General features: G+C 42.9%; 1 protein-coding gene across 5 annotated transcripts in view; it reads right to left on the bottom strand.

The window, feature by feature from the left end:
• Positions 1–3,393: 3,393 nt before the first annotated feature.
• ERG (ETS transcription factor ERG) overlaps positions 3,394–19,024 on the bottom strand; it is a 293,551-nt gene continuing 277,920 nt past the window's right edge. For all 5 annotated transcript variants that reach the window (XM_082458823.1, XM_082458824.1, XM_082458827.1 and 2 more), the window contains 4 exons: positions 14,777–14,845; positions 14,027–14,083; positions 13,295–13,342; positions 3,394–6,144 (listed from right to left, as the gene is read on the bottom strand). In XM_082458823.1, the coding sequence (XP_082314949.1) occupies positions 5,624–6,144; positions 13,295–13,342; positions 14,027–14,083; positions 14,777–14,845 (695 nt within the window). In that variant the 3' untranslated portion in view covers positions 3,394–5,623. The remainder of the gene's footprint in view (positions 6,145–13,294; positions 13,343–14,026; positions 14,084–14,776; positions 14,846–19,024) is intronic.

The following is a 19,024-nucleotide window of genomic DNA, read 5'->3' on the forward strand; positions in this document are numbered from 1 at the left end:
GGAGTAATGAGACAATGCATCTGAAGTGCTCAGCGCGGTGTCTGCTCCTGCCCCTTAGCTCATTAATATTGTATATTCCACACATCACTGTCGTCATCTCCAAAACCCTGATGTGCTCTTCACATGTGCTTTTGCTCAGTCCCACTCTCAGGTGCTTTGAATGTGACGCAGCTCCTAACATCATTAAGCTCCAGTAAGCCTGGAAAACTTGGCCCATCCCTTTAGCCTCCTCTTTCGAATCCTGAAATTGTCATGTAACCTATCTTCCTTTCAGCCCACAGCACCTGGAGTTGTCTTTGGTGTACCTCCTATATCTTCACCCTAGTGAGGTATAAATGAGTAAGGTCAAGGGCAGAGGCCTGGAGTCTGTCCCCGGGACCTCTCTTCCAGATGGGTATTGATCTTTTAATCAGTACTCTTTGGCTGTGCTCAACCAGTTATGACCTTGCAAAATCTCTAAACTGTTTTATGAAGTCCTCTCAGAATGAAATCCTGGTTACCATTTGTGTATTATTTTCTTTAGGGAACATGCTATGTGTATCTATGAGTCATGAAAAACTCCTATTTCTTTTTTTCATAAAGGTCTTACATTTAACATGCTTCCTGCGTAAGTCTGTAATTCAACATGTTCTGACACAAATGATAATCAAGTAATATTAGGGCTTGCCTTGACAAAATAATATCTCGTCAAAACTTTTTATGAGAAAATGAATGAAGCCATTTCACTTTATAAAATTAATTTAAAATAAAAGTTATAAGTTAGAAGAGTTTGCACAGTGATTTCTGTATAGAATGAAGTTCGGCTGCTTTTTCAATAGAATCAAAAGAATATGTAAATACTATGAAAAAGTTAGCATGAGCCCTTACATTTTCAGCACAAAGGTTTTCAGATTGGTCAGATTAAGACCAACAGACTTGTTCAAAGAAGCCCACATTGCCAGTGCGAGAGGCAGCCATGGGGCCCAGGGCGTCAGTGCTGCTGAGTCGAGCCTGGCCTTTCGAGCAATGTGCATTAAAAAGTTTTGACTGGCCAAAGGATTTCAGAAAACGCTAGAAGACAGGTAGTATATCTATGGTTTTAAGCAGAATTCTAAAAGATGGTCTCTAAGATTCCCAACCCCTGGTGTACATGCCCTACAGAATCCTCTCTACTTGAGTATGAGCAGGACCTGTGAACATGCTGGCTTATCATTCCCATGATTAGGTTACATTCTATGGCAAAAGGAATCTTGCAGATATAACTAAGGCCTCTCATCAGCAGACTCTGAGTTAATAAAAGAGGAGATTCTCCTGGGTGGGCCTGACCTAGTCAGGTGAGCACTTAGAAGAAGTCAGAGAAATTTGAAATGAGAGAGGTTCTCCTGCTGGCCTTGAAGAAGCAACTTCCTTGTTGTTGAGAGGGCCACAGAGCAAGGACCTCAAGTGGCCTCTAAGACTTGAGAGTGGTCCCTGGTGATGGCCAGTAAGGAAATAGGACTTCAGTCCTACAACCACAAGGAACTAAATTCTGCCAGCAACCAGTGAGCTTGGAAAAGGACCCCATCCTCAGAGGAAATCACAGTCCTGGCTGATTCCTTGATTTCAGCCTGGAGAGACCCTGAACAGAAGACCCAGCTAAGTTGTGCCTGCACTCCTGACCCACAGAAACTGTAAGAGAATACATGTGTGTTGTTTCAAACTGCTGAGCTTGCAGTAATTTGTTAGTCAGCAGTAGATAACTAATACACATGGAGGCGAGTTAACAGTAGGGAGGAGGGTTGTTCAGAGGGAGCGTAACTCAGGATGACACTTCCAGAGTAAACTGGCTTACCTGATGGTTGATTTTCATGTGGCCACAGACAAAAATGTTATGGGATTGAGATTTCACACTGAACATTCCACACATAGACACAGATTATCTTTTCCTCTGCTGCAGTGGTTCCCAAACTGCAACATGCTTCCAAATCACCTGTAAGGTGTGTTAGATCTGATGGCTGAGCCCCACCCTCCAGAGTTTCCAATTCAGCAGGTCTGGGGTGGGGCCTGAGAATTTGAATATTTAACAAGTCCCCAGGTGAGGCTACTGCTGGCCCTGGGACCCCACTTTGAGCACCATTGCTCTATGATAAATGAAGAGGTTCCAGTTATTTTTAATATTTGATTTCTATAGCCAACCTTTTCCCCATTTGACATGAAAACATTTCACCAAGATTTTTTTAAACCAAGGTTAAGATAAAAAGAAGGAATGGAATGTGATATACCTTTGAGCAGTCCAAAATCTTTTTCATTCTCCAAGTAGTCATCCAAGAACTTCTATTTGGGTGGCATGATGGAAGACCAATAAACATGATGCTCTTTTCTTTAACCATAGATTACAGGTCAATCCGGGGGCTTGCGGGATCTCCATGTTTCCCCTATTTGCCATCACCGCCCCACATCCCAGGTGTCAGTGGTCCCTGCAGCATCTTGCATCCATGGCATGCCCCTCCAGACCCTTGTTCCCAGGTGGCAGGGGCTGCAGCAGCGAAGAGGTGCTTTGGAGGAGCAGAAAGTCCTCTACCTGCACCAGTCCTGACAAGTTGCTTCATCATGAACCCCTCCGTCACATAGCAAGGACATCAAACTGGGAGGAAAAATGAAGTCTTGACTGAGATTTGGGAATCCGCAGAGATTCCACCATGTACAAATCCCAAAAGACTATTTAAAACAAGAAGAGGGCCCATCTCTTGCCAGCAGAAGGGATATCCTGCAGGGATCTTGAGTGTACATCAGGGCAAACCGAGAGATGGGAAAAGCAGAGAGAAAAAGGTTCTTGATGTCACTATGAATACAAACTGGAGACTGCTTTGGAATTCGATTCTGCAGGAGCAGAGAGTGAACATTATTTTAAGATATAATTGAATAATTATTTATTTGGGAGAACTCAGCATTATCACGTTATCCAAAATAATCCCAGTTGCTCATGCTTGTCATAAAGTTTGCTAATAATCTGGATGGCAGGGGGAGGTGGGACCCTAACTGAAAACATCTGTTAAAATTGAAAATGAGAATTACGCCTTGTTTTTATTATTTTGTTCATGATACAATCCTGAAAGAGGGGAATTGAGTGATTATCCGAGTAAATGTCTATTTATATGCAGAATGTAGGTGTGCTTCAACTTTGCATTGCAAAATAAAACTGACTGATCTTTCCCATTAAAACAGTGTGGGTCACCCCAGCTGCCAGCTTTTATGCTTTTACTTATTTATGTCTTCCCTAAGGAGATACAGGCACTTTGTGGGCCCTTCCCAAGCTGCTGTAATTGATGGATAGTTGGACTTCTTTTAATCCAAGTAATGCCGAGTGTCTGCAGCTTTGGTAATCGGATCCTACCAGCTTTAGAGACCACTGCCAAAATATCCAGAGCACAGAGGTTTGGCAACGTCATTTAATCATCGCAAAAGGATTACAGAGTGCAAAACAAGCCCCCAAACAGCTAGGAGATGGGCCAATTCAGAAACTGACTCAGGCTAGGGAGCTGCTCAGGCTCGCCCCCTCTCACACGTCCTTGCATCCTAGCTCTCGAACTGCCTTAACCTTGGCCAAGGCTGGCATCCTTTGTGGCACATAGGAGAGAAAAGATGTCAAGGGGAATTGACTTCGGATCAGAGAAATAAACAGTGTCTGATCATCTGTCAGGCTCAGGGTTGGTGAATCCCAAACCAGGGTACCCAGATTATTCTGGTGTGGGAAGGTCAAGGCCACAGTCTACCTGGTGAGAGCCTCTGATGGAGAAGCCAAATGGCAAATTTAGAAGCTGTCCCTTGCCTCGTTAGAGTGAGCCATTGCTGCTATCTGTGATGCTTTATTTATCAACAATAATACAGTTTACATGGAGAGCAATAGCTTGTTTGCCGTTCAATGGATGCTTTATAGCAGGAATTAAGGGTGATTCGTGACTAGGTGTGGATCTGGAATTTCTCAATTACAACCCCAGCTTTAGAGGCCTCTTTCCATTCTGGGTCTAAATCTGGAGGCTCCCAAATGAAAACCTTTGGTCCTTCTGTTCCAGACGGCTCCAGCTGGCAACAAGGCCCCGGAGAGGCCGCCACTGTTTGCGTGCCAAGCGTGCCATTTGCTTGGCTCTCCCTTGCACGAGTTCCTGGACAAAGGAGAATTCTAACACAAAACCCACCCCTTGCAGCACGAGTTTCTAAAAGGCAACTTTAGTCACTAAAAAAGTGCAAATGCAGACTCCTGTGTAAATCTGATTTGCCATGCTAGGCCAAGCTTATTTTATTACATACATTCTGCATTCTAAGAACTAATAACTTCATATTGTAAACATTAAGCATACAGAGTTAAAGTTCAAGGCCACATTAGATCATTGATTGTCCCTTTTGTCGTGTATCTTTGGCTGGCCGAGATCAACTCGTAGTGTATAAATGCATAAGTTATATAATTATTATATAAAAAGGAAAAAAAAAAACATTGACTTGTATACTTCATTCTGACAAACGCACAGCGTTCGCGACTCAAAAGGAAACCTGGAGCCCGCCTCGCCCCGATGCCTAGGTGATTTCGGATCGCGGTAGCCCAGAAGGCTAGCTCTTACCTGACCCTGTGGAGAGCAGGGCCCCCACCTAAGGATGAGGTCCTGAATGTTTCTTTTAAATATCAGACAATTCCAGTTACAATTTTTCTGTTGATAAACAAACAAAAAGAGAGATGCATGATTTTGTTTCTGAATTCTACTACTTGCCCTGCCTCCGTGACGCTGTGTCCTTCCTCGTAACACTGGATTTGGTACAACACTGACCGAATGGAACCTCAAGTCTCCATGACTCAATTCTCTGCAGAACCGACACCGTCCTAAGTCCAGTCTTTACTGCTCGAGAAGTTTCTTTCCCAGTCCTTGCCTCCTCTTCTGCTTCCTCCTCTCCCGCCTCGTCCGTCTACACCCACACGCTTGCCCTCCAGACATGTTCTCAGTCCCTCCCTTCGGCTCCGAGCTCCTGTCCTATCGTAAAGGAGTTGGAAGCTTTGGGTTGTCTTCACAGTTGGAGAGAGCTGACCGCTCTCCATCAAATGGAATGAATCTGATTTCGCCCAAAACTGCAAGTGCTGATGAGTTCCCTATCAATGTCCATTGATGGGCCACAGTCTCTTTTCTTTTCTTCTTTTTCTATGTTGATATGTTTCTCTTTTTAAATACAGGTAGTTTTTTTTTTTCCTTCAAATGACATTAGAAATGGCATGTTAGGTCCAGACTGTGTTATCTCTATTGCTTGAGTTTAATCCCAGTTTAATGCATGAGCAGGATCCCAAAGGCTACTCTAAGGTTTACACACTTCTTCAGAACATTTTCTTTGGCACTTCGTCCTTATGACTTCATGCTTCTACTTACAATGCCTTTTACAAGGTTGGTCCACAGATGATCTGTCCACGTACATTACATTTGTAGCATCCTCTTTATCTCTGTAGTAATATTTTAGTAATTCCCTCCCACTGAGAGTCTCTGGATCTCTTCCCCGGCTTCCTCCCCCTCAGCCCCAGTCAAGCTTTTTCATTCCTCTTGAGGCACTTCTGATTCATGGTCTCCGATAGAGCTTGTGGCAATTGGTTGGCGGTTGCATGTTGCTGGGAAAGGCCTCTCTCGGGTCTTTAGTAGTAAGTGCCCAGATGCGAAGGCATATGGCTGGCTGGGAGCCTAGTGTTAGGGTAGATCCCTCCTGTTGGTGAATTCCAGTATGGGTTTGGGGCAGCAAAAAAACTGGACGATGTCACGGGGAGGGCTGGAGGGTGGGGGGCCACAAAGTTCATCTTCTGCGGGTGGGTGTGATAGGAGCCCATGTAAGGGAGGTCCGAGGGGTACTTGTACAGGGAGGACTCTGGAGGGTGGGGCTGCAGGGCCTGGGCGATCCCGTGGAAGTCAAACTTGTAGGCGTAGCGCTTCCCGTGGACTTTGGTCATGATGTTTTTATCGTAGTAGTAACGGAGGGCCCGGCTGAGTTTATCATAGTTCATATTGGGTTTGCTTTTCCGTTCTCCCCAGCGCCGGGCCACCTCATCCGGATCTGTCATCTTGAACTCCCCGTTGGTGCCCTCCCAGGTGATGCAGTTGGAGTTCGAGCTGTCTGACAGGAGCTCCAGGAGGAACTGCCACAGCTGGATCTGCCCGCTACCTGATGAGGTGGGAGAAGAGAAGAAAACCCCAGTGAGAACAGGATCTGAGCTAAAGGGGTTCTTTCTTCAACGATAGGAGAGGGGGCTGTGGTGTCCCACCCAGAGTTCCTTTACCAGGCTGGGCGTCCATCCCTCAGCGGCTGGGGTACTGGCTACTCTTGTCCCCCAGCTCCCCCTGCTTGTCTCCAGAGAATGGCCCTTGGCTGAAGAGGAGCTGCCTCATCCACCCCCAGGTAGCCCACAGCCTGATGGGCTGACACAGGGTACCAGAGGCTGGCCCCCTTGCCTCGAAGAGGGACCAGTTCTGTGACGCTGGTCATGCCCCGGGCTCCGCATGGGATCAGACTAAAGCAGGGTTCCAGCTAAGGCCACAAGCTTCCTTCACTTTCCCCTGTCCGATCCTGTGTCCTCACTCCCTCTCTCCTGAGAAATACCCTTAGTTAATCACTTGCACAAGTATCCTTAGCCCAAGCTCTGTGTCTAAGGAACCTGACCTAAGATGATGATCCTTGGTGACTACCAGCCTGATCTACAGATCCAAGTCCTTCCTGGAATGCAAAGAGTTCCTACAGGTCAGAGTTCAAGTTTGTTCCATCCATTTCTGACTTCCTTAGAAGAATAGCCAAGTCAACTTTGTGTTTTGGGGGTGGAAGGGCTTACTTTTCCTCTTTTGTGAGGCAGAAAGTGCTGTTATGTGGCTGGCAATAATGACTTAATACCATTTATACTGGCTAGGTCAAGTAAAATAATAAAAGTCAGATTTAGGAAATGAACTTCAAAAAGTTTATGGAAAAAAATCGAGAATGGAAGTAAACACCGTTATTTCTAACATAACATTTGGCTGGCATGCAGAAAGCCATTCTGTCAAAACTTTTCCTAGAACAGAATTAACCCACTCAAAATGAGGAAGTTTAGAAAAAAGTTGGCTCTGTTTCAAACCAGATCACCCATTTCCAGTATTTAGGCAAATGCATCTTAACGGAAATCCACGTGTTGTCCCTGCGTTGCAATGCCAATTGTGTTAAGCAGAGTTTCCAAAAGAAAAAACTGTAACAATGAGTGATTGCAAGCCCTCTTGGGGCTTCCAACAGAGTCAATGGGACCTCATTTGACTGGGTGGACACAGAACTCTCTTGATCCCATTGGAGACCTATAGATGTGGCTTTTAGGTTTTATTAAATTCAGAGAAAAATCCAGGCACACCATTCTAGACTCTATGCTACAATACTTTAAGATGATTGCTGGCTCCCTAAAAGACAGAAACATGCAAATATCAACAGTCATACCAGGAGTACCAGAAGAAGTACCAGGAGAGGCGAAGTACCAGGAGTATCTGGGCCTGAGTACCAGGAGAAGCTAAGATGCTTTAAGCAGATTTTAGAAGCTTTGAAAATGGATACATGAGGCAGGCCTTTCCTCCCAAACTCCCAAGCACTGCCTTGGGCTTATTACCAAAAAGATTATCTTGTATTATACTATCAGTAAGTATCAGTAGATATGATAAAATCTTTAAAGGAACTGTTGACTATTCAGGGCATTGAGGAAATGTAAAACTCAATTATAAATGTGTTTTCTCTAAATCCTCCCCACTAGCTCCCTATATAAATTGTCCAACTCATAAATCTTTGTTTCCATGTTGGCTACATGGAAATGGATATGTTTGTGAATTTATCCATACAATAGCAACGTGAGAAAGGTCAGCCTTTTCTGAATTTGTTCTGGAAAATTAGCATTTTCAGTCTAGCAACACATTTGAAATGTATTAACAGCTTGTAGTTCATCGCAATGGAAGCCTTTGCTTTTTCGGGACCACATATTCAAACTGTTCTCAATCAAGTTTTCTTGCCCCCAACATTTCATTAATATGCATTTAAAAAATACAAATAATAGTTTGAGAAAACCATATGGTTTCAGTATATATATTGTAACCAAAGGATTACTACTTGAAAAAAAATTCCATATACGACCTGGGAATAGGGAAAAACATAGATTTTTGATTTAACAGTGTAACATATGTTTCAATATAAACACATAGAGTTGTTTGAAAATAAACATTCACTGTCAACCTCCTCCCATACAGAGAACAATCCCACAGATTTTGTATAAATACACAGATCTTCCTAAACAGTCAAACTTATACTTGGTATCTATTCAAGCCTTGGCATTGCCTCTTGGGAATTTGTCCCTCACCCACTTCCTTTATAAACATGTATAGGAGAGAACCAGTGTACAAAAGTGTTTTCCCATCTCTCCTGTTTCTGAAGAGCTAGTAAGTCAGGGAACTAAATTCATGGCTAGAAATTCAAAGTTCAGAGGATGGATGAGGAATTTCTCCCTAGACGATTCTACCCATCAGCCCTTGTACACAGGGTTCGGGCCTCTGAGCATTTCAAGAGTCTATGGGAATAAGACACCTGTAAACAAAACTCATCAGCTTCCGAACCTGAGAACAAAACCATAAATGCAAATCAATTAATGTTTAAGTAGATGTTATAAAATGTAACATTATGTCAAGCTCGTTACTTGTTAAATTTAATATGACAAAATCCACTGCGTTCACGGTCTACAGCAGATTTTCTCCCTGTTCGAGAATCCTCAAGGGGGCACAATGTTTGCTGAGAAGTTATAGTCAGTGGTAAATTAAACGAGTTACTCGTGGCCACTAATTCGAAAGCAATTTATTAAATTCTTCGTTCACTGTCGAAACAATAACATTTACTGTGCACTGAAGGTACATTTTAGAATACAGAATAGGGATTCCAGAACACGAATGCCTAAGATTTGGAAGCCTAAGAGTGGCTTGGGTATTCCACTGGCCAAACCAACAAGTAGAAGGAGAAGCTCTTATAAGACCAGACCTTCCACCCAAATAGACTCACCACCTGCACCTCAAGAATTACCTTCTTCGGAAAAACTCTTCATATCTATTTTCTCTCTCTATCCTGATAACCTCCTTTGGAACATCCGTAAGGAGTAGCTACTTTTGTCCTAGTTTTGTCCAAGGTAATTAACTAAAAAGGCAGGACGGGGGGGGGGGGACCCAAAGATGTCGGCTGCCCACCTATAGCAGAGTCCAGTGGGGTGAAGGGGCGTGGGGCGTGGCTTCAAAGAAGACAGAAGGCGATCCTTTCATTCTGGGGAGGAAAGTGGTCTCCGAATGCAATTAGAAGAAAAGAAGAGAAACATACTAGTGAAGAGGTACAGACCGAGCAAAAAAGGGCAAAACATCTAAACGGTTTATAAACCACAGAGAAAAGCACAGCTGTGAGTGACTCAGCAGCTGTGGGTCAAGTAGGAGGGGTGTCCCCAAGCAGGGCACTCAGCAGCCAGCTGATGGAGGAACAGAGCAGTAAATAAAGCGGAGAGGGTCTTTAAAGCAGCAAGCACCACGGTGGCAATCACTTGGGCTACTTTCTACAGTAGCTGGAGGTGCTGCAGAAAAACCCATGTGCACAGCCTGGACCCCTCAGCACATTAGGATCAAGGCAGCAGGCATGTGTCTCAGACGGAAGGCTTTGTCTGTGGCTCAGACAGGACTTGTTGCGGGGTGGGAGGGGCAGGGCAGTATGGTGGCCGGAAGCAGCCCTTTGGAGTTGGCACTGTCGCAGGTGAATCCTGGCTCTGCCACTTATGGGACGTGGGGCAGCTCACCCGGCTCTCCGTGCCTCAGCGTCCTCGTCTGCAAAACGCAGGTGATAGTAATACTATCAAGATGGTGGTACTATCTTGTAGGATCACTATGAGGATGAATTCGGTATGTGAGTGCTCTTATCATGGTTTGTTTGAGCTGGAAAGCAGGGTTTAAAGAAAGATACATCCCTTGCCTAGAGCCAGGAGATGCCAAAGGAAGACAACCACCTTCCCCCAAAAAACCCCATGCTGGCCGGGCAAAAGCTGGGAATGGTGGTATTCTCAGGGCTGGCCAGCATCATTGAATGCTGACTGGTACCAGGCATCATTCTGAACATTTTCCATGTGTTTATTTAATCCCCCTCCCCCCAGAATCATGTGATAGCCCATTGTAGGGATGAGGAATTAGAGCCCAAAGAGGTAGAGTGACTTATCTTGCCCAAGGTCAGCAAGGGTTGGAACCCAGATTCTAGGCCTTGGTGCTGAATCACTGCACAACAACACTGCTTTTGGGCCTCGTTTCTGCACACACCTCTGCAGTCTCCTCCAGTCTTTCCCTGGGCCTGGAGCTCGGTGGGTTCCCAGTAGAAGACTGGCCACTCCCACCTCCTAACCAATGGCAAAACATCCCTAAAACTGGTCTCTGGTTCTGCATGAAGCAGGTTACACTTTCATGCCCACCATTAAAGACTATCCAGTGAGCACCGAGGGAGCTACTGAACTCTTGTTCCCAAGAAAGCTCTTTCACGGAAAAGCAATTTCTGTTCATCACAGAAGCCACATTAAATGGTCAACCATTCTGACGGGATATAAAGGGGCTATGTCGCTAATATCTGATCCAGGACATCATAATGCAGGGACACACTCTTCTCGGCAGAAGAAATACGGTCCAAAGTGCACGCCAAACTCATATTTTGGATGGAGATGTTGCGAGGCTGTTATCATCTTGTGCATTCATACTATATGATGTCATCTTTCCATTTAAAATGGTTTAAAAAAACGTCTGCATTGTGAAAAGAGGAGAGGCAGCAGTTTAAAGTGGTGAAGGATTTATTTATCAGAGACTGGGAAACTAGAATCAAACAGGAGGAAGCATTCTCATTAATAGAATGATAAGACATTCTGGTTTTAGCGGGAAAGGCCACAGGAAAGTAACTGACACACAGCCTAAGGAGAGATGGAGAGAAGGCCTAATTCATTATAAACTAAGTAAAAGAAATCTTTATCTTTGAGTCACAAGTTGGATGTTGCCACTTTCCCCGGGCCCAGTGGGCACAGCCTCAGCGGGATAAAGTGCAGTCTTCGCTTACGATGCCGGTGCTGCTGACCTCTTAGGTACCAAGACATTTTCCCAGGCCAGTGATGGGTCTGCAGTCTCCTCCTTGCTCGGTCCCAGGTCCCTCTCCCCGCCGTGGGCAACCCCAGGCCGCTGGGCACGGCGTGAATAGACACTAAGCCCTCTGCTTAAGGGCCAGCAACTCTCTTTGGCCCCAAGCCACCAACCAAGCCACACCTTTGAGCTGCGACAACATGGGCACAGACTTACGTTTCACTTAACCAATTTGTGTGGGTGAAAAGGTCGGTTTGGTTTTGTTTGGCGCAGCTTGACATGTTCCTCCTCTTCATCCCTGACCTCAGCCTCATCCCAAGCATTGGAACAGTTGTTAAACTGAACGGAAATCGTTTCTTTCTATCCTCTTGGTCCTCATTCGCCAAGACCTCCCTCTTCCAGGCTCACTCAGTGGCACTGGAGAGCCAGAAGATGTCAATAAAAGCAGATTTTGGAGACAGAGAGTCAGGGTTCAAACCTGGCTTCCCTTCTTATGGGCTGTGTGACCCAGGAGAAGTTACCTAATTTGTCTGGACCTCTGATTCCTTTTCCGTAGGATGAAGATAATGACCTCCCAGGGCTGTTCTGAGACAGGCATTTGCCCAGGCATGACATGGGGGAGGGGTGGGGGGAAAGCTATTGAATTGTTATTTCACATTATTGTATTAACTTTCCCAGCGTGTTCCAGCTTCCGTCCTGTTCCCCTTTCTAATCTATCCTGAACACTGCTGCCAGATCAGTCTTCCTGAAGCCTGACTAATAATAATCATCTCAAAACATAGTAACCGTTTTTATGTGAATGGTTATAAAGGCAGTTGCAAATAGAAAGCTGAGCATAGGCAGGAGGACGGACCAAGACCCAGGAGACGTGGCCACCAGGTGGATGCTGGGGTGAACCTGTGTCCATTTCTCCACTGGAATGGAAGCTCCTTGAGGGTCAAGGATGGTATCTTGTTAGTCCTTGCATTCATTTATTCAACCAATAATTATTTAGCACCTGGTCTAGGCCCAAGGGGTAGAGGAATAAACAAAACAGACCTTTCTCACTTCTAAGCTGCTTAAAAAATATTTGCTGAATTAGTTAACATTAATCAAAATTTAATGTCAAAGACGTGGATGCCAAATAATGATGATATTTTATGTTTTCAAAAGTATAGATTCCCTGTGGGGATGTACACTGATTGAACCTAAATTTTCCCATTTCTCACCCCATTTTGGCCTCAATGTTTAGGAAATATACATTCCAGCTTGTATTTGCAATACGCCTATGACATCTTGGCATCTGAATTTGCTGTTGAGAATATGCAGCATATGCTGTGAATTTCTGAAGTGGATGCCAGCACAGCTGGTTCTGATCTGAATACAATCAAATCAAACAATTTGGTTGGCACTGAAGCGTGGTGACAGGTGACAATCCTTGGCAAGGGACAGGTTACAAATGGGCCAATTAAGAATCTGCACTTTCTCCTGGCACCTGAGTTCAGAAATAGACCGTTCACTGAAGATGATCCTAAATTTGAAGTCTTGTGGTTGTCATTATGGTTCTTTTTTTTTAAAGATATTATTTTATCTGCTAGTGTCATGGGTTGAATTGTGGCCCTCCCCCCCAAATTCATATGTTGGATTTGCCCAGTACCTCAGAATGTGACGCTATTTGGAAATAGGGTCTTTAGAGAAGTAATCAAGTTAAAGTAATATCATTTGAGTGGGCTCTAATCCAATATGACTGGTGTCCTTAGAAAAAGGGAAATTTGGACACAAAGACACATATGGAGGTAAAGAGATACAGGCAGAAGATGGCCATCTATAAGCCAAGGAGAGAGGTCTGGAATAGATCCTTCTTTCATGGCCCACAGAGGGAAATAACCCTGACCACTTGATTTTGGACTTCTGTCCTCTAGAACTAGGAGACAACAAATGTCGATGTCTAAACCCCCAGTCTGTGGTACCTTGTTAGAGCAGCCCTAGGAAACGGATACAGTTTGGATTAGGTAATGATGCTCTTTGCTGAAGCTAAATCTTAATTTACAACCCGACCCATTTTTTTCCACTTAGGCAAACAGTCCAGTGAGACCTACAACTTCAATTTGTTCAGCGGAAGGGATTTCTTGTCTATACAAGTTCAGTTTCAAAATAGCTACAGCCCAAAAGATAACTTTGTAAAAGCAAAATCATCAGCGGTATCTCACCTGGATTTGCAAGGCGGCTACTTGTGGGTCCAAGAATCTGATAAGGATCTATAGCAAAAAGAAAAGAAGTCAGATCCCAAAGACATAGTTGTGAGCAGGTAGGATGTAGCTCCAGGAATAATGCTGACCCGCTGGTGTTTCCAGATTTCAGAGTTGAAAATGTCCCCCACGCCAAAGTCCCCCAGCACCACTTCCTGTATTAGAAAAGATGTCACATGGATCTCAGTGATGCTTCTTAGTAAAGGTCTCCTAGCTGGTAGCCGAGCTCAGATTTGGCCCAGGGTTCCCAACACCTAGCCCAGCACCCTCTCCATCCCAGGATTTAAACAGGGTGGATGTATTCTGCCCAGGGCCGCGTGGGCCGTGCGGCTCAGCACACCAGCAGCAGCACCCGTCCACTGTGCTTCCGCACTGGACTTGGCACACACGCTGATGTTGCTGTATGCGACCTGGAAGGTGAAAATCAAGGAATTGCTAGGCCGCAAAGAAGCTGCCTGTGTGCACGCAGCATGTTTTTTCCATACTTATTGCATGGGTTTTGGAAATGTTTTAGCAAAATCTCGAGTCATTCCCAGTTGAGCAGACTGATAATTTAGTCCCTGTTTTACATATGGAGCAGTCCTAAAGAAGACAAAGGAACATGAGTTTAACTTAGAAAGTGACACATTTTAGAAAGATGCTGCTAAACCCGTTTCTTCTTTTATGGCCACCAAGATGCTCTGTGAAACATACCTAGCTGAGGACGCTGGTCTTCAGTTTTGGGCACTGTGGAAGGAGATGGCTGAGCAGCTGAAGATCCGAAAAACAAAGAGACAATTAGTTATAACTTGTATTTGGCTACTAGACTTTGCTGCTGTTGTATCATCATTCCATCATTTACCTTAGTTATTAACATAATAGCCTTACTCTTATAATAAGAAACATGGTAAGAAAAAAATTTCCTTTCTAATGAAACCAAATGTAAATGTGGTAGCAAAACGAGGGCACTTTAACTTATTTTAAACATTTATTTTTACCCCACTTTTTGCAAAACTAAAAAAAAAAATTGAGATGGTTTACAAAACAGATTAAAATGAATCAACTCTAAAATAAAAAGATAAAGGGAAACCACCAGGAAAATATAAAGTACGGAATACTTTAAACATGGCCAAGATTAGGAAATCACCCAGTATTTAATCTGTACTCAAGCATCCTATGAGACATGCATTTGTCCAGAAATGCATTACATCATTCATTACATCATTCATTTCTTTTTGTTATAGAGATATATTACATCATTCATTTCTTTTTGTTATAGAAATAGGTATAATGCCAATAGAGAAAGAATCATTGCATTTAAAGATCAGTTGCGCTTTGTTGCCAAAGGGACAAATGTATGTTGAAAAAGCATAGTTTGGCTACAGAAATTATCAATTACTGCATCAAGAGTTATCCACTGCCTTGTGATGTGAGGATTCAAGGCAGTGGGAACCAACACTGTACCTTTCGACTGGGGGGTGGGGTGGCCGTGACTGGTCCAGGCTGATCTCCTGGGTGGTTCGTAAGGTAAATCTGTAAAGATAAATAAATTGACTAAAAGATCAATAACATAACTTGATAACAGCTATATTGTGTGCTTTTTTTTTGTTTTGTGTTTATTAGAATAAATATTGTGCAAGAAAACCCAGTTATCCAAAGTAATATTCAACCTGGATTCCACGAGATTTGGGTTTTATCTACAAATGATAACTTTGTATCTTTTACTGATCTAACAGTTTCACCCATTAATCTGAAAACTCCCATGGACAGATTCTCTAGGAGCTGGCTGACTCTTCTAAGGTAATTTCCTGCAATCGTAGGTCAAGACCATATCAAAAGTTTCTTACAATCTAATTTGTCCTGCTTCCAGCTGGAATTGACATAAGTCCATCACCCCTTTATCATCTTCATGACCTGTCTGAAACACAGCCTACAACGTTGATTAATCAACCGATTCCTACTTGAGGTCTGACACTAAATCCACCAAATGACATTCACGTTCCTTCCTTTTCTTCTTCCTTGGAAACGAGCACTGCCTTCTCTTATTTGCCAGCTGCCTCTCTCAGCCACCCCTCATTTTCCCTCATCCACTTATATTAAATCAGTCTTAAGGGTCTAGTTATTTTTCTTTTTTTTTTTAATTAATTTTTATTGGAGTATGGTTGCTTTACAATGTTGTGTTAGCCTCCACTGCACAACAGAATCATCCGTACACATACAGATATCCCCTCCCTTTTGGACTTCCCTCCCATTTAGGTGGGTCTAGTTATTTTTCTACGCAAATGTCTACTCTTTCTCCTTCTCTAAATGAATTTAGAATTTCTCTAAAATGAATTGTAAGACTGAAATAGTACTGCCCCTGCAAAACATCAGCAATGACCGTAGAGCTGAAGTATATGCCAATGATTTCTTTTTGTATTTATAATGTATTGCTACTTGTCCCATAAAACTTCATCACACTTTGCATATGCAAATTTAATAATTATACTTCTGCATCCTCAGTGCAAGTTCTATTAATGACTATGACTCTAAGTCATTTCAAGTTTCCTTTAAAAATACATTCCAGAAATGTTATTATGCATGTTCTTACTAACTGTGCCTACATAAAGCTGGGGAGTGGGGTGGCTAGCTACACGCAATTTTATTACAGAACGATTTCAAAACTACGACTTCTTGGATTGACAGGTCTCGGTCCAATGCCATGTGTCATCCTGGGCCAGCTGAAAGCCATAGCCAGGTACTTCAGCAGGTGTTCTGCTGCCAGTCACCTGGAGATGACTATAAAATCTCACTTGGAGAGATTTTAAACTTTGTTTAAAATTGGCAGTTTGGTGGGTCAATCTCGAAAAAGCTTGTTGCCTGTGTTGCAGAAGACATGTCTCTTCCTAGTTTCATATCCCAGAGAGAACAGCAATGAAATGCAACGTGAAATCCAACGCAGAATTGCCTTAATTTATTTGGTCTGTTTGGCTACGAGCATCTCGACTAGTGTGGTCTGTGAAATCCTACCCTGCAGAGCTTTGGTTGAGTTCGATAATTTTTCTTTTGAAACTCTTCTATTGCTCACCACTCCCTCTCCACTGGCATTTCTGTATTTTTGGACTGTAAGCATTTCCCATCCAGTTCCTCAGATTCTCACTTTTCTGGTGTTGAAGTTACACATGGGAATTAAATCTGCAGTCGCTATCAATTTACAACTAAATTTGAACTTAAGTCGCTGGGAGCACTTGCACATAGATTCTCATCTAGTTGCATTTTGTCTAGAAAATGGTTAGGCAGAGTTTCAATTTGAGAATTGTCTCAGAAAGAAAAATCTACTAGCAGGGCAACTGTAACAGCATCTCCCCTACTTTAGGAGCAGACAGCTATATCAGCGTGGGGCTTCTGTCTACCAAGTGAAAAAGCAAGAGAATCCAGAAATATGTTCTAGGTCCCTGTTTCTCCGCAGACCAGCAATATCGGCAATGTCTGGGAGCTCGTTAGAAATGCAGAAACTCACTCTAGATCTACTGAATCAGAATCTGCATTTTACCAGATTCTGGTAAACAAAAAATAAAATAGAGCTACCATATGATCTTGCAATCACACTCCTGAGCATATATCTGAAGAAAACCATAATTAGAAAAGATACAGGCACCCCCACTGTTCATTGCAGCACTGTTTACAATAGCCAAGACATGGAAGCAACCTAAATGTCCATCAACAGAGGAATGGATAAAGAAGATGTGGTACATGTACACAATGGAATATTACTCAGACATAAAAAAGAATGAAATAATGCCATTTGCAGCAACATGGCTGGACCTAGAGATGATCATACTAAGTGAAGTAAGCCAGACAGAGAAAGACAAATATCATGATATCGCTTATATGTGGGATCTAAAAAATATGATACAAATGAGCTTATATACAAAACAGAAAACAAAAAAAAAAATGATACAAATGATCTTATATATAAAACAGACACAGAAAACAAACTTATGGTTACTAAAGGCGGGGAGGGATAAATCAGGAGTTTGGGATTAACATGTACTCACTACTATAAATAAAATAGATAACCAACAAGGACCTACTGTATAGCACGGGGAACTATACTCAATATTTTGTAATAACCTATAAGAGAAAAGAATCTGAAAAAGAAAATATATATATACATATATATAAAATGATTCAGTTTTATATATACATATAAAACTGTGTATATATATATATAAAACTGAATCATTTTGCTGTACATCTGAAACTAACATGATATTGTAAATCAACTATACTTCAATTGAAAAAAAGAATCTGGGGGCTTCCCTGGTGGCGCAGCGGTTGAGAATCTGCCTGCCAATGCAGGGGACGTGGGTTCGAGCCCTGGTCTGGGAAGATCCCACATACCGCGGAGCAACTAGGCCCGTGAGCCACAACTACTGAGCCTGAGCGTCTGGAGCCTGTGCTCCGCAACAAGAGAGGCCACGATAATGAGAGGCCCGCGCACCGCGATTAAGAGGGGCCCCCGCTTGCCGCAACTAGAGAAAACCCTCGCACAGAAACGAAGACCCAACACGGCCATAAATAAATAAATTAATTAATTAATTTAAAAAAAAAATTAAGAAACTGTATTTTAACAAGGTCCCATTTGACTTGGGTGTACACTGAAGTTTGAGAAAGCCTGTTCTAGACAATTTCCATTATTCTTTTCTAAAAATCTGTGTTCCTACAGATAAGGATTTCAGAAATGCTATCTGAGTGTGTTAATACAAATAAATGTGTGGAAAGAGTTCTAGATTGAATGCTTTTACCTGAAATATGAGAAATGGAATTAATAGCAAGTGTCAGTAGTTAGTCTGTTACTACTTTAAACATAAAGATATTGCCCATGAAATGTGACTGGAAGAAATCAAACACCAAACTACTAACAGGAAAATATTTTGAAACTCTTAATTCATAAAGTCCTTCTTAGAGTGTGTAACCTCATCAAAACGTTGAGTATTGTGTGTCTCATCTTCCCTTGAAAATCAGTCAGGACCTAAACAACTCCAAGTCTGATTTTTTGCCAAGAACTGGAGATGTTTATATGAACAATGATTAATGTGGTCATGAACATATTGCCATGGAAGATAAGTAGGCTTTTGTTTTTGTTCATGGAATTCTGCTCCAGTGTTCTCTTATCAGCTACCGATCACATGCCATGGGCACCAAGCCCCCCCACCTCCTGTGGGATGTGACATTGGGGAATGTTGAACTAAGGCTTGCTGAGATGGGTGACAATCATCTCAGTGACCCTGTCAGCAGCTACAACACCTCAAAGCAGAGCCAGCTTTGAGCAGTTCTGCTTTTTGGCTCCTTGAAAAATTATTACTCTGTGTACATTTGCTATTTGCCCCTTATGGAGAGTAGATCATAAGACTTCTAGTAAGAACATAGTTTACATTTCATTTTTGGTGGTCATTTCAATCCACTCTCCATTTCTCTTCAACTTTAATCTTCAAGGTCATTAACTCATACACTTGGCAGAAGGTCCTGTGTCAGGGAAGGCTGCTTTCTGGCATGGGTTCTGCTAATTTTTTTCTGTAACAGACTGTGTTTTAAAACTAAACTTTATAAAAGCCATTTCATAGGCAGCTGAGGGTTACCAAAGAAGTATGCTGTATGCCATGATCTAGACCAAAAACCATGAAAACTACAAATAGGGAGTTTGACTGGTGTTGGCTCCCTCCACCCCAG

Source organism: Balaenoptera physalus (genome assembly GCF_965194825.1).
Source record: "Balaenoptera physalus genome assembly, chromosome: 4".
Classification (NCBI taxonomy): Eukaryota; Metazoa; Chordata; class Mammalia; order Artiodactyla; family Balaenopteridae; genus Balaenoptera; species Balaenoptera physalus.